General features: G+C 42.6%; 2 protein-coding genes across 2 annotated transcripts in view; one reads left to right on the forward strand and one right to left on the reverse strand.

The window, feature by feature from the left end:
* Positions 1-289: 289 nt before the first annotated feature.
* LOC119404569 (tax1-binding protein 3 homolog) lies at positions 290-5,274 on the reverse strand. The gene is made up of 4 exons (XM_037671115.2): positions 5,051-5,274; positions 4,693-4,821; positions 4,553-4,630; positions 290-4,062 (listed from the first exon to the last, which is right to left on the reverse strand). The coding sequence occupies exons 1-4, from the start codon at positions 5,093-5,095 to the stop codon at positions 3,952-3,954; spliced, it is 363 nt and encodes a 120-aa protein (XP_037527043.1). The 5' UTR covers positions 5,096-5,274; the 3' UTR covers positions 290-3,951.
* A 796-nt stretch (positions 5,275-6,070) lies between these two features.
* LOC119404568 (nucleoporin NDC1) overlaps positions 6,071-27,495 on the forward strand; it is a 40,437-nt gene continuing 19,012 nt past the window's right edge. Inside the window, exons 1-11 of the mRNA XM_037671113.2 lie at positions 6,071-6,214; positions 6,307-6,427; positions 9,773-9,868; positions 12,462-12,636; positions 16,315-16,438; positions 17,721-17,826; positions 19,615-19,663; positions 20,841-20,970; positions 22,342-22,434; positions 23,825-23,906; positions 26,548-26,682. Coding sequence (XP_037527041.1) covers positions 6,149-6,214; positions 6,307-6,427; positions 9,773-9,868; positions 12,462-12,636; positions 16,315-16,438; positions 17,721-17,826; positions 19,615-19,663; positions 20,841-20,970; positions 22,342-22,434; positions 23,825-23,906; positions 26,548-26,682 — 1,177 coding nt within the window. The 5' untranslated portion in view covers positions 6,071-6,148. The remainder of the gene's footprint in view (positions 6,215-6,306; positions 6,428-9,772; positions 9,869-12,461; positions 12,637-16,314; positions 16,439-17,720; positions 17,827-19,614; positions 19,664-20,840; positions 20,971-22,341; positions 22,435-23,824; positions 23,907-26,547; positions 26,683-27,495) is intronic.

Raw genomic sequence — 27,495 nt, forward strand, 5'->3', positions numbered from 1 at the left:
TGGTACAGGGAAATGTGGCAAGACTGAAAGGTTTACTGGTCATACCGATCCAGTCGTGCGTATATTTTCCCAACGTGTGCCAGCATATGTTTCATGCACAAAGTTTTGCACATACACTTGTTCAATCCACAAAATTGCCAATATGAATTTGTGGCACAGTGTGTAGCTCTCATTTTCTGTCATTGGGTTTATCGCAGTAGCTTCTGCTAATGTCTTACGTGCACAACAGGAAAATAGACACGGCAAGCAATTTCTTTTTTTATACGACAACCTTGGTCAAACGGCCAAGCTTTTATTTCCTTCTGAAACAGTAATTTCTCGGAGCATTCTGAAAGAATGTGCTGGAAAAGAACTCGAAAGTGATGACACAAAATGGAGAAAATTTTCCGCAATGAATATAAGAATGCTGATGAAAATAAAGGGAAGCGACTGGGAGCATGAAGATAAGTTAACAGCTGTAATTCTGACAGTGTAGTGTAACTGGAATGTAACTATGCACTCATAGTGCAAGTGTTGCTTATAATGTCTGAAAAACTTGGAACAAATTTTTTTTTTCACAATACAACACAACACATAGTGACTAACAGGGCTATATAACGTATACACTATGTAATCTTTATATAATATATGTATATATATTAAACCTTTGGTGGCTCTACATGTAACCCACTAAACACAGAACACAACAGAGTTGAAGCTATGCCAACACACCGATAAGCAACAGGTGAACATTTCATCACTCGTTAAAAGCATTGTCGACACAGAGCTGCCATTTCAACCGTGCCTACTTAAACATACACCAAGGCAATAAAAAATTTCATTTGGGCATTTGCTATGATGCTATATAAGGTACATTTCAACAGTTTTAGAAAGTTTCCTGCAACAGCAATTAGGGTATTAAAGCTCATTTTCTTTTAAAACACAGATATATGTAGTATTTCATACACAGGATATTCTTGACTGCAAATTAACCCAAGTAATGGTAGCCATTTCTATATGACAACTATGCAAAGTGCAGAACTTTGTTATATATGTGTACGATAGATAAATCGGAGGTCGTGTGGGCAGTGCATTAAGTACCTTGACAACCGACTGTTGTCATGAGGGCAGTCACTCGAGGTGCTTGAGAAAATGCAGACAGTCAAAACGCTATTTTCACGTTTTCTCCCGCTATAGCATGTAGAACTTGAGATGCGGCAAAATTGCCGCAGCATTGTACGTGGAAGCAACCAGTATGTCTCGTTCTGCATACAGGGGTTGCATTCTCGGACGATTACTGTTGAGTGTATGCCATCTGATGCGACTAGAGAGACTAATGGTACATACGGCTGGTCGTTTTCAAGTGCTGCAGGACGCACGCCACATTAAGCTCATTCTTTCGGAGCACCGTTCTCCAGCTTGGAGTGCTCTAAAGCGCCCTCAACTTATACCTTGGAGCGGTACCAAGATTTGGCGTAATTCCAATCATGTGGCTTTTGTTGTTGGTGCTACATCAGCCACTGCGCAGTGTCTGCAATAAAAGACGTGCTGACGTGTTTACTCTTCCAGCCTCCAATTACTCTGGTAAGGGGGTGCATGTTCGGCTCAGACATGCTTTCTCCGTCTGGGATCAAGACAGCACTCCGCATTGTTGCCATCCAAGCCTGAGGGCAGAAGCGATCAGTCGAATGTAACACAAATGGCATCTACAAGTGGTAGAATCCTTGGCACAGAGCCACGCAGGTCCTAGAATAGTGCCAGAAATACTGTCACCTGTAGAGGCTGATGTGTCTGGTGTTTGTTACACTGTCTCGAGAAAGTCAAAGTATCTCCCTAAGTGACGGTCCGAGAATAGCATCTCTGGCAGCACAGGAACGAAATGATCAATGTGAATCAGTGTGCAGCCAGATGGCTACACCTGCATAGCTTCCATGAAGCTCACCAGCTGTAGTGCAAAATTTTTGCTGAGCTTCATCAAGAGATAAAACTCCTAAGCATCACTAGTCTGCCCGAACTGTTAGGAGGTAGCGGTGTGAAGCAGTTTTATAAAACAAGTGTTCTATCAAAAGAGCAGTTCTGGCTTCAACAGTGCAAACAGCAAGCATATGCATTGCTCTTTGTGAAGTCTGGATAACAAGTGCAGTACTGCAATACATTTTTCAGGCATTTTTCGCAACAATGGGACTATTCTAAATTCATCAGGAAATGCATGGTGGCTTGTGAGAGAACACAGCTTCTCCAAATTTAGTAATGATGCTGCATATTGTACAGGCTTGGCTGGCTTTTACCTCACACTGTAAAATGCAGCACTTAGTTTTACACACTCATCTTAAGGTTTAGTTGGTTGGATTCATCATACCAAAGAAACAGAAGGGCTACTGGAGATATGGATTACTCCGGATAAGTTTTGTCCTCCTGAGAACCTTTCACGTGCACCCAAAGCACGCTACATTAGATGCTTCTGCACAACACCTCCATTGAAATGCAACAGCCAGGAATTGAAGCTGTAGCCACTGTTTCTTGTGCTCATAGATTGAGTTCATGGGGAAAGGAAAGAACAAATGATACCACGAGAGCACGATTACTCCAAACTGCTGAAGACATTCAGTTTCCTCATGCATTTAAGTAACCAGGCGCACTTGAGGGGGCAGCACCATACGCTGCCAACTGCTGTGCACCCACAATGTACCTCATAAAATGTCACAATGCACTCAGACGGATAAATTCTGCCTCCCTTTTCCTTTTGGCAAGCATGATTTCTGATAATGTTGTTTTATGACAGTATCAGTTGCACACTTACACACTGTCTCGGTTGCTGAAAGAGGCAAAGTGACAAATTTAGAGGAAAAATAGACAAGGAGTGGCCGATGTAAAACAGACACAGTGGGACCAACAGTACGCTGTTATACTCGGTTACAACCTAAAAAAAAAAAATGTCAGCTCCGCCCACAAAATCGCAGCATGCCTGTTCTTTACCTTTGAAAGACAGTCGCGCTATAGTTGTGGACAACTTTTCTTGGCAATGAAGGGAAAGCTACGGGGGGGGGGAGGCACAGCTTCTTTCTGCACATCTACTCCTACGCGAAGTAGTCCGGCATGACGCGCGTTTCGCGCCACTGTGAAAAGCGACGGCTGCGTGCAATCTGCGTTGCATACTGATGCAGACGCCGCTTAGCCTTCGAGGTACACGTGAGAGGAGTGACTTTCTTTTGCGTGCAAAAACGCAAAGTGACAACGTATAAAATAAAACAAATACAAATATCTCACTGGTCTGAGCTGCATCTTGTCTCAAAGAGCTACATGTAGAAAATAAAGGAGTATTTCTCGATATCTCACACAAAAAATAAAGACACAATTGTGGGACTACGTTTGTTAGTGCTAGGATAAGCACGATTTGGTTCTGTAGCCTTTGCTTCTTTGCGAAGAAAACTTGTCCGCGAGTATAGTTGGTTTCCACTCGAACGGCAAGTACTTTCTCTTGGCTAATGTAAATACTACGCGTATTAAGAGTTAAAGGTTCATTGTGACCACCAAAAACATTACGTTTAGCTGAGCAGTGATGCCAGAATCCCTGATGAAATTCACTAGGGCATTCAAGTTTCCGACCTAAAAGCAGCGACACACGTGTGTCTTTATGGGAAAGTCAAACTATCTGGAACACCCGAGAAGTGCATGACTTCACAAAAATGATAAGTGCTATTGGATGGAGCATTTATGCACGTTCTCTGTGGGAGGGACAGTGATGGCTTTGGGCGTAGCGGACATTTCTTCTTAAGCTGTAGCTGAGTATGGTCAAAAGTGACGGAGGTACAGTATCACGATACCCCACAAGAACACACAATGAACACTGACAAAGTGACATGTGATGAGCCAGCTAAGAAACTGGGCAGCGAGTACTTTTTCAGAGCTCAACGTCAGGGTCTGGGGAGTGCTCAGCAGGTGTCCATGGAAATCTCTGTCCTACAGGAGTCTTCAGGAATGCGTCACCCCCTTCCTGGCTATTAGCATGTTGAGAACAGGGTGTTTTTTGATGTACTCGACAGCCTTCTTGTGAGTCACCATAGTGAAGTCGTAGCCGTTCACCTGGGCAACGGAGTTGACACTTATGAAGCGTGAATGCTGACTTTGTTCACCACATACATACAGCTGTGTACAAATGGTTGGGACAAATAAAAAAAAAAAGAAAAGCCGCATTAGGACAGCTTGGCTAGCGTCACATTCCTTGTCTACAGTGGCAGGATGATGGCAAAAGGAAACACACGTCCACCATGCCATTTCTTGTAGAAAGAAAGAAAGAGTCACGTACGTGAGCTATTCGACACACTGTTTCAAGAAAAATGCAGAAAACGGCTAATTCCGTGCCGTGCGTGCAGGAAGTGATTATAAACTTATCAGAAAGAGCACACGTACTGAGTCCATTCAGAACAACAACACAGAACGACCCGGAAAGCTTCGACGATGAACTTGTAGATAACGTAAGTTTGTGCTTCAGTCCCTATCCAGCCTGCAGAACACGTAAGAAATGCTCCGGCAGCGATCGTTATTGCTGAGATCATAAATTATATTGTCGCACCTGTAGTATCTTGTCGTGCACTTTAAGGCCACACTTGGCTGCTGGGCTGCTTTCGTAAACCTCGGTAACGTAGATACCCTGCAGTGGAAAACAAGTGCAAATTGACAGCTCTGTCGATACAAGTGGTCGGGCGTGCGTACGTTATCGGTGTACCCTTGCGGGCTACGTGTGAAGTCCTGGTCGATGCCGCCTCCAATCTTGAATCCACATTTCATCACTTCCCTGCCTTCAGAGTCGATGCCAACCTCCTTCGCAAGCTTTATGGGGATCTGCAAAATCGCAAGCGAGTTTTCCAGGCACTGCGATCGTGAGCGCAAAGCCACAAAAGGTGGCTCGCGTGTCAGCCAGGCCGCAAGGAGTTTTATAAATAATAAAAAAAACCCCAAAACGAATCGTGCGCATGCACGGCACAAGCATGTCTCTGGCCTCCCATCCCACGAGCATTCGGAGAACGGAGCTTTGCTCCGGATTATCGCAACGGGAAGGTGTGAAACATACACTTAAGCACTGCATAGCTGTGCCAGGCTGGTGCTGGAAGGCCATCGATCGCCTCTACTCCACTCCGTCAAAAGTGAGGCGCAAAACAGCAAGGCACGAACTGTTTAGATTTCACAGATTCTGAATCAAACGGAAGGGGCGGAAGCACCTTTGGATCTGGAACTGACAAGCACGTACGGATGGTAGGAATCGGACATTTCCCCGACCAATCGCTGGGCGATATTCGCAACGCTCATTGGCTCAAGAAAGTACGTCAGGTACGTGAAAATAAGGCGAACTTATTTAGTTGGCTCGGAATGCGGGATTTTCAAACTCAACTTGTTGCGTCCTTATTTATCAAAAATAATGGTTGGGGTTTAACTCCTCAAAACCAACGTATGATTGAGGGAGGCCGCAGTGAAGGGCTCAGGGAATTTCGAGCACTTGGGGTTCTTTAATGTAGTCCACCTAAATATAAGTGCAGGGGCCTCAAGCATTCCGCCTCCACCGAGAATGCGGCCGGGATTCGATCCCGCGACCTTCGGGTCAGCAGTCGAGCACCATAACCGCTAGACCACGACGGGTTCCCTTATTTATCAAACGTGTAGATTTTAATAACGTCATTGTACGAATTATATGTTCTACAATGACATGAACACTCTGTAAGACTAGGTGAGTCCATGGCATGGAGAGAACGTGCCATAAAGGGGGGCAAGGTTCGTCGCAGCCCCCCTCCCTCTACTAAGTCAAAGTATGGAGCAGATTTACGAGTCAAATTTACGTCAATTCCAGATTTACGAGTCAAGCACTGCTTATCTCGGAATACCAGTTGCACGTCTCAAAGGCTATGCTTTTGCATGTTGGAAGTTGTGAAATACGTCACAGCCGCCACATTTTAAATCAAGTATTGATGTTTGCTAGAAAGTATAGACCTTTTGACAAAAAGCTCCCACGGCGTCGCCATAATTACTGTGGTAAATAGGCGTGACGCCCCGAAAAAGCATTACGTAAGCTTTTGTACTCCAGTGCAACAGCCCAGAAAGGAGGCGATCCTACTCTTTGTAGCCAAGACAAGCCAGGCCAGCGCCATTGAGGTCGCGAATATTGAATATCAGCGAGATGCGCGGTTGCGAGGATAGCCCGGGAAACATGAGTACCGGCTTGACGGAATGGTTTAGAAATGAGGTAGGAGTCGTTTTATTACAAATGTGTTTCCCAGGCGAGAGTGCATCCTCTCTAGAGGGGAATCGATGAAATATTTCTCGTTTTACGTGCAGGTACACTTCTGGCGGTGCGTGCACGCTGTCCAGATAGTTGTGGCCTTACAGTTCATTCTCACCCCGGTTGCCTTGTTCTTGCTCCAGTTCAGCGTGTACTCCCCGTTCGACGGCTTCTCCGGTGAGTGTGTGTATAAAACCACAAGAATGGCTTTCGAGCTTGCACGTTGTCGACAGCATGCCCCGTAGCGCCCATTCTGTTCAGTCGGACAGGGTGCATCAGTACTGTACGCAACAAACGCGAAAACCGGGTTGAACCTCAATAAGGTTGACAGCTGGGCTAGTTGGTGACTGATCATTATGCCTATAAGGTTAGGTAGCGCACTTTCGACGGGGACAAAAGAAACAGAAAGGACACGACACTCGCTACACTCGCAACTGAATTTATTTCAGGAAAAATACTTCAATATATATGCACCCAAGCACCCCCGAGTGACACAGAAATGAACCAACCCTTAATATTACCTGATTAAAGACAAAATTTTGCACACTCCTGTGAAAGGATAAGTTATGCACATGTGAAGATAAACCGACAGTCAATGTATTCTTATCTAGGACCAAACTATCTGCGCACACTCAAGCGATACAAAAACCAAAAGTTAACGAAACACGAGCAGCTTGTACACTATAAAAAACCACGCACAATCTAGGGTTATTGCAAGACGTTCAACAAGAAATGTACACTCGCTTAAAACGGAAATAGGAGCAAGAATGAGGGTGCAACAGAAGCATTCCTACAATTTAAGGCCCTTCCAGGAACGTGACTTCCCGATGACTTAATGAAACTGATGGTTGACTAATGCAGCAGTCTTTTCGCTTGTTAATGTGAAACGCTTCAACTATTTCCCTGGTTAGTTGGTTTACATGGTGGAAAACGACGGAGGTGTCATCAAACAGTGGCAGACAGCCACATTGAGAACAGTGTCCCTTTATGTGGGAATGATCATTTTTTTCCAAGGCCCTCTTGTGCTCTGACAGCCTGGTGTTCAAACACCGACCCGTTTGCCCGATGTATACTTTTCCACAAGATAGGGGTAAACAATATACAACGGACAATTTACATCTAACAAACCTACTTTTGTGATTTATCGTGCATCTGTTGTTGTTAGTCTTTTCTGCTGAGGAAAGCTTGCGGTCTAATCTTGCACATATTTTACCAAGCTTGTTGGGCGCCGAGAACACTACTTCTAGGTCAAAACCTATTGCCTACATTTTTTAAGTTATGTGCAATTTTGTGCGCATATGGTATAGACACCATCTTTTTCCTGTTTTCATTTTTTGTTGTCATTTTGTTCCTGGAGCTATCTCGTACGTAACTAATCAGCTTGTTTGCTGATCTACACAGCACGTGTTTTTCATACCCTGCATTTTTTAACCTGCTAATTTGTTGACTGAAGCTTTCGCTAATCTTTTCTGGGCACGACTTCGTCAGTGCTGCTCTCAGACATGAAAATGCTATGCCACTCTTTACGACCTTAGAATGAGCCGAACTATAGCTAAGTAACGGTTTTTCCGTTCGTGGATTGTACGACCAGCATACATGTTCAGCTGCGGCAGCTATTTCAACATCCAAAAACTGCAGCTTGTCACTATTTGGTAACTCAACCGTGAATTCCAGCCCTTAACTATTGTTCCTAAATATTTCTAAAACTTCTGCTACTCTTTTTTTGAATTCACCCGGTTTAACAAATACCAAAAAATCATCGACAAAGCGGAACACCCCGAGTGCAAGTCCGTTGAGGTTCAAATCTATTGTCTTGTCTAGGCTAGCTAAGTAAATTGTGCTCAAAACCGGGGCTACTTTCGAGCCTATAGTAATGCCCGATTTTTGACGGTACAAACTATTGTTCCACATTACAAATGTCGACCTCAGGTAAAAGGATAACAATTCAAGAAAAGCATCAACCGACACACCACACTTATTCACGAACTCTAACTCATCATTTTCATCTGTTATACAGTGTCTTACACTTGACAATAGGGGACCATGCGGAGGCGTTGCTGTGTAGATCAGCAAACAAGCTGATTAGTTACGTACGAGATAGCTCCAGGAACAAAATGACAACAAAAAATGAAAACAGGAAAAAGATGGTGTCTATACCATATGCGCACAAAATTGCACATAACTTAAAAAATGTAGGCAATAGGTTTGACCTAGAAGTAGTGTTCTCGGCGCCCAACAAGCTTGGTAAAATATGTGCAAGATTAGACCGCAAGCTTTTCTCAGCAGAAAAGACTAACAACAACAGATGCACGATAAATCACAAAAGTAGGTTTGTTAGATGTAAATTGTCCGTTGTATATTGTTTACCCCTATCTTGTGGAAAAGTATACATCGGGCAAACGGGTCGGTGTTTGAACACCAGGCTGTCAGAGCACAAGAGGGCCTTGGAAAAAAATGATCATTCCCACATAAAGGGACACTGTTCTCAATGTGGCTGTCTGCCACTGTTTGATGACACCTCCGTCGTTTTCCACCATGTAAACCAACTAACCAGGGAAATAGTTGAAGCGTTTCACATTAACAAGCGAAAAGACTGCTGCATTAGTCAACCATCAGTTTCATTAAGTCATCGGGAAGTCACGTTCCTGGAAGGGCCTTAAATTGTAGGAATGCTTCTGTTGCGCCCTCATTCTTGCTCCTATTTCCGTTTTAAGCGAGTGTACATTTCTTGTTGAACGTCTTGCAATAACCCTAGATTGTGCGTGGTTTTTTATAGTGTACAAGCTGCTCGTGTTTCGTTAACTTTTGGTTTTTGTATCGCTTGAGTGTGCGCAGATAGTTTGGTCCTAGATAAGAATACATTGACTGTCGGTTTATCTTCACATGTGCATAACTTATCCTTTCACAGGAGTGTGCAAAATTTTGTCTTTAATCAGGTAATATTAAGGGTTGGTTCATTTCTGTGTCACTCGGGGGTGCTTGGGTGCATATATATTGAAGTATTTTTCCTGAAATAAATTCAGTTGCGAGTGTAGCGAGTGTCGTGTCCTTTCTTTTTCTTTTGTCCCCGTCGAAAGTGCGCTACCTAACCTTATAGGCGGGTTGAACCTGTTACTAAAAGACGATTAGGCAGCTAAACGGACACTGGCACGAACACGGGTGGAAACTTGTAGAAGGCAGTTAGTTGACAACTTCGCTTCTTCTGCAGTGGGCACTTTCCAGTCCGTTTTACCTTCTACGTATGCTCAGGATTACATGCGTTTGATCGCTTCTGCTTCTTGCCGTGCTAGGTTTATGGGTTTCTGCTTAAGAAAGGGATTAATACCCCAAGATGACGTTGGCCGCCTCTTTTTTTCTTCACGTTCGCAAGCTTGCGTCACGTCTTTCAAGCGGCAGTTAGTTGATGGCGATAGAATAACGGCTACAGGTTGCTCAGCGAGCTTTCAATTGCCTTGATGCGATTTAGCAAATGCTGGTGTTATTTGTTGGGCTCAATGATTGTACTTTGTGGTGTCTGTGCAGATTGGCTGACATCATTCATAGACTCGCCATGGAGCCACATCTGCCTTCTTGGTGCCGTATTTGTTCTAGCAGTCTACCACGTCACCTGCGTAAACGGTAAGCCTGCACATTGATTGCCGAGCCTGATTGCTATGAGTCTAAGAACATCTTGCAACAGATACTATCAATCTGTCATTGCCATGAAATTTCAGAATAGCACACATACTTAATCTGGCTCCAGCGTCAGTGCATGTGTCAGCACAGTGCCTCATCCTGTATAAACGAAGGATAATACAGTTACAACTCGATCTAACGAAACTTGATTTTACGAATTTCCCCATCTAACGGAGAAATTTCTATTCCCCGGCAGGCATCCATAGGGTTCATTGTTATCAGTTCTAATTAGGGAAGCTTTCATGGCACTGAACTCGATTTAATGAAGATTTTCCTGAAATAAATGAGCAAAAATGCAGTGATTTCTTCTCAATTTTTACACAAATGGCTTTTCTTCGGACATGTGTTGTAACACTACCACATTAAATCATCTAGCCACCCCGCGACGCTAATTCTATTTTGATGAGGCTGCAAGCAGCAGTCGGTAGCGCTTTTACATATCAAATGGTGCTGGGTGGTAGTGGATTGTTGTCCCTGAAAATACTCCCACAGGGACACGGTGGTTGCTTTTGTTATTTAATGGTTCACATGACAGAATCGCCTCTTTGGAACTTTCTTGCTTTGCCTGCTCGCGCAGTAACTGCATTTGTTCTCTCTGTCTTAGAAGGTCGGCAGCTTGTCGTAGCTTCACGTGACCGTCTACCTCGCCTGCATCGCCAGGACATGGGAGGAATTCATGCTTGGGCTGCCCTAGTGGACTCCTCATGCGCAAAGGCGTGTATCAGTGGCAAATAAAATGCCGCGGTAGCATTCGGGCAACACTATGCTACAATTTTCGCTTTCGAATGACCGAAAAATCTGTTCCTTGATTTTACGAACTTCCCGATCTAACGAAGTAATTCGAGTGCCCCAATCACTTCGTTAAATCGAGTTTCAACTGTACTTAATTTTCTGGACACTGCTATTTTTGTGTCAAATAACCCCCCAGTCTTGCTGTGTGGCAACCATTAACCTCATTTAGCCATTATATTCTGCCATCGTGTCATTTTCAGCATGTTACGTATAAAATTGGGCTCTTTGAAGTACACTCAAACCTCATTATTACAAAGTCACATCTGCCACGAAAATAACTTTGTTATATCAAAAAATTCGTTATAAACGTTTATTTTTAACATTGTAGCTATGACAAGACTATTCTTCATTTACTTCGTTATAACCAATAATTCGTTATATCCGTGTTCGTTATATCAAGGTTTGAGTCTATCTATGTTACCCTACGTGTATTACACTACACTTAAAACAGTACAATTAACGTCCCCTATACCTTCCTTGACTTCATTATCTGCTGGTTTTCATTTTGGTTGTGTCAAACAAAGAAACGAGCCTTCGAAAGTTCTCTTCCTTCATACATACGTGTATGTGTAACATATCTGTGTTACAAATACGCCACAATGGCCTCATGTAGTGCTGGCTAACACTTGCAGTGCTGAATTGAAGATGCACTTACGACATCAAATTCATGCATGCATGAGAAAGTGGTAGAGGAGGATCATTTCTCCAGCTCAGTTTGTTAAGCGCCGCTTTTAGAAGTCGCTGGCCTGCCATCTACCGAAAGCAAGGTTGTGTATTCTTCCACTGTTGTTTCTATTTTTTTTATTTCAAATATAGGATAAGTAATTTCGATTAAAAAAAAGGGAAAGTTTTCTTTTTTCCTTGACTTCTGTTTTCCTGGGCTTAACATGGTTGTTACTGATATTTGAAGTTTGTTTATTCCTGTGACAGTACAGGAAAAAAGGACTTGTGAATGAAAAAGCCACAAAAGGTGGCTTGACAATGTTTGCTGCCTAAGTTTGACTGCCGCTCAAACATTAACGTGTAACGTGGTAGCGTTAAAGAGCTTGTTTCGCAAAAATTCCAGTGTGTGTGTTGCTGGTTGTGAGCGAAAAATCAGCGTTGTACGTGAGCGAAAAATGCAGAAAGATGCAAATAAATAAATAAATAATAAAAAAATCTTTGGTTCGAGTGGCAATCGAACCCAGGCCTTCTTCTGCATGGCAAGCAGGTGGTCTACCTGCTTGAAACTGTTCCGAAAAAACCCTATACGAATGGCATGTAGTGCAAGGAGTAGTGGGTGGTTTAAAGGCCTACCCATTACCAAGTGTTCAAGCATAATTAATAGTCATGATAAACAGCATCAACAGTGTGTGCAGGTGCACGTGTTGCCTTACGGACACAAAGTGTTTACATTGACAAGGCGCGAAAGGAAGAATTATGGCGTAGTTGGCATTTCGCAACAGTACTTGCAATAAGCATTCTAGGATAGTTTGAGACGGCCAATGTTACGCTCACAGACCTTCCTTTCCTTGCGGCATAGTTGAGGTGTCTTACGAAAAATGAATTCAGCCTAGTGATTGTGAAGGCAATGGAAACGGTAAAAAAGTAAGCTTGCCTGACTCCAAGGCCTTAGACTGAAATTCAAGCACCATAGTCTATCATATCATTGCATCGCAAGCCATACGTTGTGTATTCAAGGGCAGCTAATGACATAGAGTGAAATGACACTTTGAGTGCCACTAAAACAGCTTGAACTTTGCAGTGGCACCTGTAATACATGTGACACGTCTGGCACAAGTTGTACACTTTGGTCACCCACGGAGCCATGGTCAGGCCTTGCTGCGAGCTCTTGCTGGGGCTATCTTCGTCCGTGCTATGCTTGGTATGTCAAACGGCCCATATGCTCGTGTGGACGTCCGCTGCACCCCATCCTCTGAGTGAGTCTTATCACTTGACCTGCATTTCTCAAAATTCCTAAAGGCTGCTGCGGTGGTACAGTGGCCACGGTGCTTGGCTGGTACGTGAAACGTTCGGGTTTGATCCCAGCCATAGTGGTCGCATTTTGATGGAGGTGAAATGCTGGAGGCCTGTGTACTGTGCAACGTCGGTGCACGTTAAAGGGACTGTCTACCATCCTTCATCGCTTTTCTGTTTTGTATCGCAATAGAAAGCACACCGTCTGAAGTGTTGAACCTTACAGCGGTTTTTCTGGAAAGGGAACATAAAATTTTAAAACAGAATTTTTCTATCTGCTTTTGGTCTTCCATTGGTGTAGGGACAGCCACAACACTGGTTGATAGACGTGATGACGATTGCACAGTAGTGCCGGTGAAAGTCGAAAACTGCAACCACGTGCAGTTTTTGCAGGCTTCATTAGGTTTTGTTTGATAATAAAATAAATACTGTAGTGGTCGTTTAGAGCACACAAACTGTCGAATAAGGTATTATTACCACAGTCTCTCCAGTTTTGTTTCGTCAGCCTGAAAAACCACGACAGTCGAGCAGAAAACTTGGTCTGTTCCGGCAACACTGGTACACTGGCGTTGTGAAATGAACTGTAGTGGTTCCACTCATGCAACTAAAAGGAACATGAGACGTGCTTCACAGAAGAACAGAAAATCCCTGTTGTTTTTCAATTACCTTTAGGTATTCTGTGTTGCATATACGACATGACAACCAACACGGATGCCTTGGTGAAGCGGAATCTGAAGGCAAAATCTTCTTCAATGTAGAACCTCGGTGAATACTGGTGTGCATTTTACGCATGAGGATTCATGGGCATGGTTCGAAAATTCCCTGAAGTCATTCGCGCTTCTCTTCGCCTAAGAGGTTTCTTTTTCTTGTTCTTATGAGCAGTGCCGATGTCGTGCTTGCGTGGCTCACGTTTCTCCGCCATAGGCAGGCAGGCAAATGTGTCGCCGGCAGTGCCACCGGCCGCCTCTTTGTAAGCGTGAGAAAAAAAAACAGAAGTTACTATCTGATGCAAACGAAAACTGCCAAAAGTGGATAAAATACAATTTTAAGTTATACATATTTGTTTTCAACAAAATGAGTCTACCTGCGAGATTTTCTTGCTCTCCTACCAATAGATTGACCCACATCGCTGTCGGGTGATGCTAGTGGTCATACTTTCACGACTTTCAGAGCCAAATTAAAAATATGATTCATTTTTTAGTGGACTAAAGCATGCTTGTTACCGCTGATGTGACAAACAATCTTTTCATGTTCACCACAGTCAAAAATATTTTCTGAGCGGTAGACAGTCCCTTTAGAGAACCGCAGGTGGTCATAATTACCCGGAGCCCTCCACTACAGCATGCCTCACAATCATATCATGATTCTGGCACGTAAAACACCAGAAATTATTATTATTATTATTATTATTATTATTATTATTATTATTATTATTATTATTATTATTATTATTATTATTATCATCATTATTATTATTATTATTATTAAAATTATTCAAATATAAAGTAATAGTATTATGACTATCTTTCTTGCAAAAGTTGCTTTCTGAGCAGGGAGCAACCTTCGTTGGATTCTATTAATAGCAAGTAGTAGCTGCAGAATGGTCTTTTGTGAGTGCTCTTGCCACCTTTTCATGTTTGTCTTTTTTTTGTGTGCCAACTAGCTCCTTCATTTCCTTAATTCTTATGTTTCTGAAGGCAGTGTTAAAGGGTGTATGGCATATAGCACTGCACTCATGTTAATTTTCCTCGGAAAATAAAACTGTTAAATAAAACGTGTTCCCCTGGTCTGTGGACAATATAATTAGTTACATTGTACTGTATCTGTTATAAAAACATATTCCACCCTTCATAAATACACCTCTAACGCATTCTGAATGACTTGACGACAGTGGCCAGTGACATGGGTTTGAAATACGACATAAAAGTGGTAGTGCTAGATTCATTTCCCAAGTCTATATGAACATTTATTTAGTTGCATAGAACTCTTTATTAAAGGGGCCCTGCTACACTTTTCCATGTAACCATCGAATGGCTACATTAAAGGAGTTTATTGCCTCACGAATCGACCGCCGCGAAAATTTTTAGAATCTGTCAAGTATGAGTGGAGTTACAGAGATTCGTCGCATGCTGTAATTGCTTTCCCTCTTCTCTCGTCCCGATGAGCGCGCTGGAAGCTAAGCAGGGAGGGATGGCACAAGGTAAAGAAGTTAACGTCACGCGCACATCATGACCTTGAGCACTTTTTCTTTGAACGCGTGGCTTAGGTTCAGTGTGATCGCGAGCGAGCGCGTGGGCACGTGACGGCATCTTACGGCAGCCGCCGTAACTGCAGCTCACTATGCTCAAATCAGCCACTGGTCGTGAATTTGGGTATATGGTATCATTTGTAGAAAGAAGAGGGAATGATTTCTAGTTGACTTTTAGAATTACTTGTAAATTCCAGGCTGCATGCTGCGCTGTAATGTTTGTCTCGCGTGTTCTTGGGAGCCTTGACTACCGATCGGAAGCGTTTTCTGACCATTCTGAAAAAAGTGTTGCAGGGCCCCTTTAAGGGTAATGAAGATGAGTGTTTTTTGCTTAAATATTCCACGTATTCTGACCCTTGTAAACTATGAACTGAGTGCATGATGTCTCATAACTGGTTATTCTGTGCTACTATTTTGCACTGCTGCAGTGACTGCATATAAAAAGCTCGGATAGAAAGAGCATTAAGAACTTGGGACAGCAAGTATGAGTAGACGATTTCTTCTGAAACATATCAGCTTATTATTCAGACAACACTAAGAAAATGTTCAATGTGACAGCTCTATTGAGAAAAAAAAGATTGAACTTCAATAAGGGCAGAATGTTGGGCTTACATTGAGGCATAGCCATCGCTATGTCTAAACAGTGCTTTTCCGACACATTACGAAATAAAATTCGTAAAACATTTGAGGAAAGAAGTGAATGGTGCGTTGATAGCAGATATTGTCTTGTGCATTCATACTTTTATGTTATTAAATTATGCATCCTCTCAAACATGTGTGGGCTAAGTTGCATTGACAGTGGAGTAATAGTGCTGCTATAAATGGCATTCCCGATGTTCGTACATGAACATAGTGCAAATTTCTAGCCCACTCTCATTGTGCTCTTGATAAGACTTCTTTCAATTTGCTTTGAGTTTTAGTTTGTTCCAGTTCATTTCATGTTCCATACTATTTTAAATCCAGCCTGGCACCTGCCGCCTAAAGACTGCGACACTTTTCCTTCCAGTGCAGGAAACATTGCGAGCTAATTTTGTGCGAAGCCTGCACTATGGCGAACAAGTGGGGATGAAGAGGCTGCACGATGTTGCATGTACAAAATGAATAGCAAGTTGCAGCAGTGTGCTGATAAATAGGATGGACCTGATGCATTTACACTGCCAAGACTGGCTCAAGTATGGAGGCTCAGACAACCTCATACCTTGTAATGACAATTGCACATAAAGTGCAAAAGATACGGCTGGGGCTAAAATGAGGGGGTGCCGTGCTTGCTTGTCGCTTCTTTACGCCCCACATAGTGCACTTTTCACCAATGCCAATTGTTTAGAGTGAGTGCAGGATGGACAGCATGAGGAGATGATTGGAGCATTGGGCTCAAGAGTTTGTGCTTGCGCAGACTCGAGGAATGCATGAGTGAGGCGTACGTGTTTCTGGTGCTGCACGGAGCGTTCACAGCTGTCAGCCTGCACTTGAGCCAGTTGGCTGCCAAAGGGTCCTGCCTTGCATTCCCACCGATACAGGTTGGTGCTCTCTCTTCCCGCGTAATGCGAAGGTTGTGGGTTCGATTCCCATTGGTGGCAGTTTTTTTTTTCATCTACTTTCACTTCTCTTTTTCTTGTCATTTCCACTCTTCAGTTAAAATACTACAAGTGACGCCCTTTGATCGATTCCCCTATTGTCATTCGACCTGCCGCAGTGGTCTAGCGGTTATGACGCTTGAGTGCTGACTTGAAGGTCGCGGGATCGAATTCTGGTTGTGGCGGCCACATTTCGATGGAGGCGAAATGCTAGTGGGCCGTGTACTTAGATTTAAGTGCACAAAAGAACCCCAGGTGGTCAAAATTTCCAGAGCTCTCCACTATGGCGTCCCTCATAATCATATTGTGCCTTTGGAACATAACACCCTGGCAGTTATACAGGGTGTCCCAGCCATCTTTAGCCAAGGGTTAAAAAATTGAATATTAGAGGTAGGCGAGTGAAATCAGTTGCAAATTGCTGACAGTTACCTTGCGCACTACAATTTTTTGTTTTGTAATTAATTTGTTAATTAGGATTATTCAACTAAATTGCTAAATATTGAGTTTAGGCAAGAAATGCGACTTGCGAAGTTCGAGAGCATCTTCAGAATTATTTGCGATAAAGAAAGTCTCACGCATGCCATTTTTTCCAAGCTGCAAAGAGAGCTCGCGAAATACAAAAAGAACCACGTGACTAGCCCATTCGCGCGCAGCGAAACTGCTGCTTTCAGCCGTGGTTTGAGGGAATGAAATCAGCTGTGGCCGCGACTCGCTGGCTCTGTTGCAGCGGTAGGCCGATAACTTGGCGGTGGTTTCTTGGCCTGCGCTTGCTACAACTTGCGCTGTCACGCGCGCCAACTGTTCGAGTGGATGGTCGTGTTATTACATGTTATTGTTCGGTATGCTGTCGCATAGTTATTGCAGCAGACGACATGCAATGGAGTGCTGTCGAGGGGGGTGTGTCTGCTAAACATGCCTACAAGCTGTGATAGTGCGCCAGTTGTTCACCAGAGTGCTTGGCTTGTACCAAACGGTATGTGCACCCATGTTAATTGTCATAGAGCTTGTAATCGTACAGTTTCGTGGTAATTGAAGTCAGAATTTCCCTCGAATGCTTTTGATTAAGTGGAAGAAATGTCAACCAACATTGGCCCGGGGTATGCTACTTAGCATGTGTTTTTGTGGATTTAGATGGTGCCTTAACCTTGTCCTCTAATAAATTGAACTTGGAGCTGGCACTGTTGCTGCTGGAACATTCTGCAAATTGTTGGAATGTGCTTTTCAGGTGGTATCTCTGAGAAGGCACCTGCACATTAGTGCCACTGTGCGCCGAGCTGCGTGGGAGACCATCAGGCACGCTTACATCTATTACCTGCTGTTCTTTTTTCTAGGTGGGTATCATAAATTACGCACCATAGTGTTTCTAAGTTAAAATAGTTAAAAGAGAAAAACCAAGACAGCTCCACTACTGTGAAACCTGAGGAAGTGAGTAGCAAGGGCACCCAACGATTCCAGTTCATAAAGTTTCGACTGCTCCGTTTACCAAACTGTCGATGATGTCAATGTTTTGTTTTAGGTAAGCATGTTGGGTTTCCCCGGCACGAGTAGAATCTTGTTTGGGAGATTCAGAAACTCGGTGTTCAACATCTGTGTGCTACTTTTTGCTGTGCTTTATTACTTGTCACAGCAGTTGAGATATGCGTCGTCTGCAGTGAGTTCTGCCCGGTTGTTTCCCCCTTCCAGCGAAGCGTCGGGGGAGGAGAAATCGTGTGCTCTGCGAGCCGGTGGCGCCCTCTCTTGCGCAGCGCAGTAGTCAACTGCATGTTTCTGAAACGTTTTTAGTGATTTTAAGTTAATTATTGCGATTACTTCTTGGTTATTTCAGTTAATTATATTATTTTAGACCTTATTCGTTCATTTTAACCCAGTTTTGAGCATTGCTAGTCTTGTTATGACCACTATTGAACACTTGACTGTGAGCGTGATCACGCCATTTGACATCCATGGATGGACAACAAGCGGGGCCCCTAAAGTGTTACTTAAAAATGCAAAAACTAGCGTCTACGTATGTGGATTTATTCTGAAGGACTTGAATTTGCATGTTATTGATAGAAGGAGGCACATGGGTTTCTCTAAACTTCCTTATGCTGGTTTCAGATGGTCCTGTACACTATATTAACCTTATTGAAAATCACTCATCATTGCATAATTATAGTATGGCAATAATAGTGTTGTGTAACCCCTCATTTGTACAGTGGTTTCCAGTACGTTCACTATAGAAAACTTCTCAGCAGGCACACAACAGACAAAAATTGATTGCATATTTTAAACATGTCACTGATTTTAAGTGATGCAAACATATGGCTAAAAAAAGAAAAGAAAAACTGCAACATGATTTTTTCTAGCTGCGAGTAAACTTGTAAACAAATCTTTCAGCTATTTAAAGGGATGCTGAAAAAAAACTTTTGCCACCGAGATTTTTAGCCAAACTGAAAGATTGGATGCTGAAATAGGTAGACACAACCTTCACTTCACACAGAAGCTAGCGGGAAAATAACGAATTTAGTGCTTTTTTCACTAACAGCCGCATATAGCGGCCACGCTGTGAACTAGAGGTGCTGACGTTTTATGTACCCGTAACAAGCATGCCAACAATGCCAGCCATTAACCCGCATCTCTGAACCCGCTCAGCCACCCACTACGTTTCCTGGAACCACTACCGACGCCGGCAGCGAACAATGCTCCCGGGTGGGGTAAGCCCCTAAAGAGGAGGCCGTGTCTCAGCGCATTTGTGGAAGGGGAGAGGGGGACATAAAGGAAAGGTGGAGAAAGGGAATTGGCAGGGCACACTTCATCTGCCAGGGCGACAAGTGACGTCACGGCTCGACTGGCGTGCAGCTGCCTCACGCTGACAGTCATTCCAAAATACAGCGAACTGTTCAGAAGTATGTGTAATAAACTCTGTTTATCGGAACAGTCGTGTCTTCCGAGTAGGATTTCGATGTTTTCATCATCTTTTCTGATTTTTGTTCAGTATCCCTTTAAGATTCTTATGGTGTCTGAACAGTGTCTCCAAATTTCTCTCTTGTAATGTTTCTATAAAACTTTGTACATTGCCTACTGTGTGCTTAAACCTTTATACGCAGAATGGTGACCTTACCTCTCCTTCATTTTCAAAGGTTCCTTTCTAAAATATTGGATTTATGGTGACATGGAGCCGACCATATGGTATGTGAGATTTCTTTCATGTTACTTAAGATTGTTTCAGTCTACCGATTTCAAACTTGTGGACCTGTGGTTGTAAGATAGTAACCACCACAGCAGTAACAATTGGTCAAGAGTCTGGTCAGGTGTAGGTCAGCGCCTTTTGTTGTGACCATTCATTTAATGTGCAAACTAGAGAATTTAATTGGATGCAGCAATTGGGAAACATGTGGAAGATAGATGAAATACTTTTGAGGTAGTTTCTTACAGCTTGCAAGTACTTGTAGAGAGATACAAACTTGAATGATATGCTGGAGACATTAGCTTAGCTTATCATCTTGCTTTTTACTGTGGGCATTGGGTAATAATTGATATAAGGACTAGAAGGATTTGTTCATTTGACATATCAGCATGAACCAACTCAAGGCAGTATATGAAAATAAATTTTACAAAAAATTTAAATGAGTGACAAGGTTTCTGTGTCACCTGCTAAAAAAAGTTTCCTCATTTGCAAAATGAACGTAGAATTAATATTTTGGTAAAAGTACATGCTGCTCAAGGGTCTTGTAAGTACAGCATAAAAAGGCAAATTTGGCAATTCACTTAAATTTTAAAATTGTGACTAAGGTTTATTTTATTCACTGATTTCATAGAAAGGTGCATGTGCATACAATGTCTAAACTGTTTTAGTCATCATGTTACAATTGAACCTCAGTGCAACGAACACGGGTGTACCAAATTAGAGGACATTTCAAGGTGAACTTTGAAATGTCGTTGGCCTTGCCTAATCTCAGTGAGTAACTAAAAATTCACCATCTGAGACAGGAAGAGGCTACAAGCACAAGTACCTGTATAAACACAGCCATGTGAGCAACAAAGACGAGATATTCACAGTTGACTAGGAGGAAGGTCTGGCACAAAAATAAGATTGATTAGTATACAATAAAAACTATAGTTTTCTTAACACAGGCTTTTTCAGCTGTAATATACCTACTACACGTCGCAGGCTTGTTGCCAGAAAGAGGTATTTGTTCATTTGTAGTTTCATTTGAAATTGTGTCGCTAGCTAATTAAAGCGTGGTACCTTCACTGGTTATTGTATCTATGCATGGGTGCGGACTACTGCAAAGAATTGTGTAGACATGTGCCTGCTCTTACGTCATGTTAATGCGTTCAAAACAATGTGGCTGTTGCTGCCTAGGGTTGGTGGTCTGCAGACAGTATGGGGTCTGATTGACCTGCGGCTCTTCTGGGCATTGGTGGTCACCGGCACTGCCCTCAGAACCGTGGACCAGCTGGCTGTACTGATGCGAGACTACTTTCTCACTAAGGTATGCACTCTCACATTTCTTTCCCTGCTTTGTTCCAAGCCTGCGTGTGCATGTATGTGTATTAATCGACATCATTGTGGAATATTGGAGACACGTACGTGTACAGGGTGGTCATTTATGATAGGGAACATGCGAGTGTACGGCCTGGGCTCTGCAGCAGCTGCATAGAGCACGAGCAAGTGGCAACAAGAGGAAGCACCCTGCCTTGACATAGAGTACACCAATGCGGCAGATTGGGCATGTCGGTAATCCCTTTTGAAGAGAGCTAAAGGTGCGTGGAAAATGGGCGAAAAAGGGCACACATATGGTAGATGCACAGAGGCGCCACTTGTAACAAATTTATTGTTGCAATGCTGTTGCTACTTTTGGCATCACATAATCTGACCACATCAATGCACAGAAGTCCAAAGCCACTAAGAGTTTCAATATGCTGTTGTCACACCCAGAAAATCAAGCTCTCAAAGCATTGCGAAAATTCTCAAAGCAATCAAAATCAAAGCATTGTAAAAGGTGTGGCTGTGTTCCGTTGTTTGACACGTGCAGAATTGTTGATCGAAATAGAAATCAGCTGACAAGGGAGATCATCGAGGCACAAGAGGTTGTGAAGATGGGGGAGATGTGCGTAAGCATGCCGTCAATGGCTCTGACAAAAAAAGAAATTGATTTTCTGGTTGTGACAATGCCGTTTTGAAAGTGTCAACTCTTAGTGGCTTTGGACTACTGCACATCGATGTGGTCAGATTATGTGATGCTATCAGTAACAAAGGTATTGCAACAATAAATTAGTTGGATGTAGCACCTGTGTTTGTATGTGTGGGCCTTTTTTTTGTCCCTGTTTTCCGTGTGCTTTTAGCTCTTCAAGATATAGAGTAGTATGCGAGTCATGCTGCTAGTGTGTGTAAAGAGCTGATCTAGAACTTGCTGTACCTATAGCAGTGCTTCCTAGTGGTAGAGAAGTGTGCCGCCGCTTGTCTAAGCAAAGCTGCGTATTTCATGGAACTTTCAAGTTGCCTCTCATGTTGATTTTGTCATGATTTGATTAGAAGTACAAAGAGCAAAATGTTTGGCTTGGATCTTTAATACTTTTTTCTACCTTAAAGGAAAGGAATTGCAGATATTTCAGAATAGAATCATGTTAAACGAACCAGAAGAGACTAGGAAAGTATGTTCCACTTAGCAGGAGTTCCACTTAGCAGGAGCAGCAAATACAAGATGAACCAAATTAAAAGCAGTTTTTCTGTCTAAGCAACAATTCCATTTAAGCTATTTCTGTTTACCAAGGTTATACATACTGTATCACTATTTACTCTCACAAATGTTTTTTTTTCTTTTGAGCATCTAGCTGCGCTAAAACATTTTTTCTCTTGACAGGGCTACCAGTTTCCTGTCATGGTTCAGTGTGAAGCGGACAGGCCCTTGCAGCTGTCGACGGCCATGGCATCACGTGGCTGTGCATTTGTGCAGGTTTGTGATGCTGATATGACCGAAATTTTATGCAAGATAGAAGCAGTTTGGGACTGCACTGGTACAGTAAAACTTATAAAAGGTGCCGATATCTTGGAATTCGTCGCGAGATGTTGATGGAAATGAAAAAACATGAATTATAGTGGTCATGCTGTTCACAATAAGTAGGGATGAACGAATAGTAAACTTGAGGTTCAAAGCGAGTAGTAAATTGGTCGAATAATTTTGAATTGAGTGGTTCGAATAGTGTATATCACATATTAAGAAAAATGAGCATTTTTGTCATGACCCAACTAACTTGCACAATATTTTTAAGAATTGGAACTAGACAGGTGTGAATGTCACTTTTTTGGTTCAAAGTGAAGTGGAAACAACTTTGATAAGCTTGTGCGAATATTCGAGCAGTTCGAATATTCGAACGAATATTACAGTATTCGAATTCGCTTCAAAATGAATTTGAATTATTTTAAATTTCGAAGTACTATTCGAAGTGAACGAATAGACATATGTAAACCTCATGTAACCCCCTGTAAAGGTGGTTTCACTGCAGTGCAGGGGTGCTGTAGCGTGAATACACCTTTCCAGAGAAAATCCGTACTGCAGCGAAGCCTCACTTCAAGGTTAAATGAACAAATTACCCTCACATCGATTCATCACTTTTTAAATTCAAAGGCTCGTTATAGCGTCTTATATGCTCTAAGTAAAGTAAATTTTAAAACATATTTTACAGGTTATCACTTGCATTCTAGCGAAAGTCAAATCCTGCTACTATTCAAAGTTGCTTCTACTTCCCTTTGAACCAAAAAGAATGACATTTGCATATGCCTTGTTTCAATTTAAAAAATATTGTGCAGGTTAGTTGGATCATGACAAATATGCTCATTTTTCTTTATAATATGTGATACACACTATTCGAATTCGATTAGAAATTTTTCGACCAAATTGCAATTCACTTCGAATTTGCTTGGAACCCAAAATTTACTATTCGCACGAGCTTAAACTTTGAGTTGTAGCAAGATGTGTATAGCAGGATGCAAGTTATAACTCGTACATTACATTACACTTAAATACTAAGCGCATATAAACCCATATAACACCATAACCGAGTTGGAATTAATGAGGTTTTACTGTAAAACCACTAATAGATTTTTCCTTTGCCTTTGGTTTTTTTACTTTTGGTTGCGATGTGTTACATGTTCAAAATTGGTTTAGTGTTCGGTGCTCCAAAATTCTTTCTGAAGCCCCACATGCAGCTACAGACTTTCCAGACAGAGAGCGGGCCATGTTTTGGTCTGAATACGCATCTAGGCAAGCAAGTTTGGATGAAACCTGCTTTTTTGTGCTTTTTATAGTGTACACTTGAGTGCTCATATGCTTGCGGCCTTTGCAGTACCTGAGCTTCCAGGACTTCCGGCACCTGGCTGAGCATTCTGGAGCCCGCCGAGCACAGGTCTTCGCAGTCAGCACGCCCGGTACGCCGCCACGTTCGCTTGCACTCGTGTCACACGGGCACTTGAAAGCTTTTTGAGCAAGAAGACTTCTTCTGAAGAAGTTTCGCCAGCAGACACACAGCAGAGAGCGATCTCTGCTTCAGATTGAGGCCCGTGTACTTAGATTTAGGTGCACGTTAAAGAACCCCAGGTGGTCGAAATTTCCGGAGCCCTCCACTACGGCGTCTCTCATAATCATATCGTGGTTTTGGGACCGTTAAACCCCAGATATTATTATTATTATGATCTCCGCTTCAGAAGCAGTTGTTTCTGGAAACTGAGTTTGTCGATCTCTTTCACAGCCTTTGTATAAGAGTGGCCTCAAAACCAGTGGGTGCCAGCAATAGTGAATTGATGAAAAAAATGAGCAAATATTTGTTTTTCCGTCACCTAGGCTCATCATAAAAACCAATACCATATCTCATAGAAGGTGTAATAAACCCTTGTGTACTCTCGTAAGCAGGTTGAACGGGCTGGGGATATCGTGCGGGGACGCACGGACTTTATGCGTTTTTACTTTATATATCGAGATGCATAATTTTATTTTGACTGGTTCAGTTTTCAAAGCTACTGCCATGCTCTTGATGGCACGTTTGGAAGAAAACACTAAAAAGAGATTGTCGGTGCCGTGTGTTTGCGAGGCAATGCCTTTTCATTAAAAAGACTCAACTTTGTCAAAAGACCTCTTGTGTGGAAGAGTTTTAGCGTGCTCATGTGACAGGGGTATTATACTCCGTTACATGCTGAGCTATTTTAATTCGATAGTGTTAAAGAGCTCGTTTCGTAGAAATTCTGGTGTCGGCGTCGTTGGTCGTGAGCGAAAAATCGAGAAAGGTGCAAATCAAATAAACAATAAAAAAACCTCGCTTCGAGTGAGCATCAAACCCAGGCCTGCTGCGTGTCAAGCAAGTGTTCTACCACTGAGCCACGCCAGTGCTTCAAAATTCCTTCGGAAAAGACCGCTATATGAATACCGTGTAGTGGGAGGCATGTAGTAGTGCGTGGCAGAAGCGTTGAATCGCACAAGGCGTAGTAACATTTGCATTGCGCTACGAGGGGTTGTTTTAATGGCCCACCCATTGCAAAACGGTCAGACATATTTAATCATCATCATCAACAAAAGCATCAACAAAGTGACCTGCTGCGTAGTTTGTGTGCCTTATGGATGTGCAGCAGGCCCTTCATCGATTCGCAAAAGGAAGAATTATGGCGTAGTGGACACTTGGCTATCGCGCATGTGTTGGTCCGGTGACGGCAGCAAATATCTATCAGCGGGGCTACGCAGCTACAAGAGACAATGTTTTATGTACCGCTGCTATAGCAACCAATGGGTCGGTGGCAACTCTGGCGTTTGCCACACGTTGCGTTTTTCGCTCTTGAGATACGCGGCATGCATTTCTAATTTTAGTTGTTAGCATGCCATAGCCACATTCACTGACTATAGTCGGTTAAAACCTAAGAATAAACACAAGCTCCATACACAGCTATTACTGTCCCATCAAGAGATAATTTGCGTAGACATTCCGTACAATTGTATTTGCTAGGCTTGTGCGAATAGTAAATTTTAGGTTCAAAGTGAATAGTGATTTTGTGCAATAACTTTGAATCGAATAGTTCGAATAGTAGTATATATCGCATATTATAAATAAAAATGAGCATTTTTTGTCATGACCCAACTAGCTTCCACAATATTTTTAATAATTGGAACTAGGTGTGTGTGAGAGTCACTTTTTTGGTTGGAAGTTAAGGGGAAGCAAATTTGAATAGTGGCAGGATTTGAATAGTAATAGGGCCCGAGCTATAAGTGGTAAAATATGTGAAGTTTTAAAATTTGGTATACTTAGCTCATATAAGCCCTCTCAACACGCTTTTAAACTTAAAAAAGGATTAATCGAGGTGTAGATAATACATATGTACTTTAACCTTGAAGTATGGCTTCGTGGCTGTGCAGATTTTTTGGGGGAAGGTGGTTTCATGGCATAGCGTCCCTGTGTTGCAGTGAAGCCACTTTTTCAGTGGGTTACATGCTGTCAAATATATGTCCATTTCTATGTCTATTCATTTTATATGTTTTATATATGTTTTATATGTTTTATATATCTATTCGTTCATTTCAAATACTTTGAAATTGTGAATAATTTAAATTCATGTCAAAGCGAATTCGAATACTGTAATATTTGTTCGAATATTCGAAGCTCTCGAATATTGGCCCATCCTCAGCCAAATGACATACTTTAGGTAGGAATGACAAGCCTTTCATTTTCAAAGTGGTACTTATATGACAGAAAAAATATTTACGATTTGAAGGAAAACAGCTTGCACAACTCTCTTACATAGGTGATTGACAAACACGCAGTGGTTTTGTCGTCGGAGCTTGTATTTATTATTGGGTTGTAATGGATTATAGGGAAAGTTTCCCGAAACACCGGTTGCTACGGCAACGCCTTTTTGTCTTGAAGTTGCTTCGTCCTGCCGATAGATATCCACTGCCGTCACTGAACCGATGGGTGCGCAGCGTTGTTACTTTATCTGGTCGATTGCGCCGCGCGACTATCCTCTCCTAAAGAGCTCTTTAGGAGAGGATATATGTGGCCAATGTGACCTTGGTCGATGTGTTTTACAGGCTGCCACCCGCTGCACTGGGGTGCTCTGTGTGAAGCATGCCTGGTGCTTGTGCGCCAATTTTGCCAGGCCCTTGGGCAAGTGGATATCCCGCCACCGACGCGACCCACTAACCCCCCGCCTGGCACACCTCAAGGTGAGCACTGTCACGAGAAACGCTCGATCAGCATACAGTGACAAAGTATTCTTTCAATTCTGTACTTTTGACAACTTGTTTGCACCATACTGATTACCACAAGAGAGAGCTAAAGTCGGGCTTTTCATTCTTAAACGTCTCATAACAGTAGTGCTTGCATGCCATTGTGGCATTAGGAATTTCGGAACCAGTTAAGCCTGGATATAAAGAACTTGGTAGAATCGGCAGTTTATTTTAGGTTGAAAATTGACCTTTTATGCAAAGTACAGTCGCCAGATTGTTTACTGGACCTGGCAGGGACCGAGAATAGTCCAAAAAATTGATCAGTTAAAAACACGTTGTTAAACCAAGAAAATAAAGTTTATATGGCTTATAGCAGCTTCAGGAAATTTCTAATAATGCCCTGCCTCATGTTATGCTTGGAGGAGAGCAGATTGAATTGTACAGTATATAGACTCTCATTAAAAGGAATCTGAAGGGACCAGGAAAGAATGTTCCATTTCACATGAGTTCCATTTACTGAGAGATCAACGGGGGTGGAGAATTCAAGTACAAAAGCAACCATATTAGAGGCAATTTAAACAGCAATTCCGTTTAAGAGATTTCTGTTTACTGAGAGTTTGGTGTATTTGGGCTGCAGTAATGGCTCTGCAGTAGTCTCTGCTGCCATTGTTTGCAAGCAGCGCAAGAGGGAGAGATAATATTCTTTAATGAAATGCCCGGAGAGGTTACCTAGCCTGGTTTGTCGCCTGGCTTGCTACTCCAGGTGTCGGGTGATGACTATGGTATATACAATGATCACATATACACCAT

This window comes from Rhipicephalus sanguineus, chromosome 9 (genome assembly GCF_013339695.2).
Source record: "Rhipicephalus sanguineus isolate Rsan-2018 chromosome 9, BIME_Rsan_1.4, whole genome shotgun sequence".
NCBI lineage: Eukaryota > Metazoa > Arthropoda > Arachnida > Ixodida > Ixodidae > Rhipicephalus > Rhipicephalus sanguineus.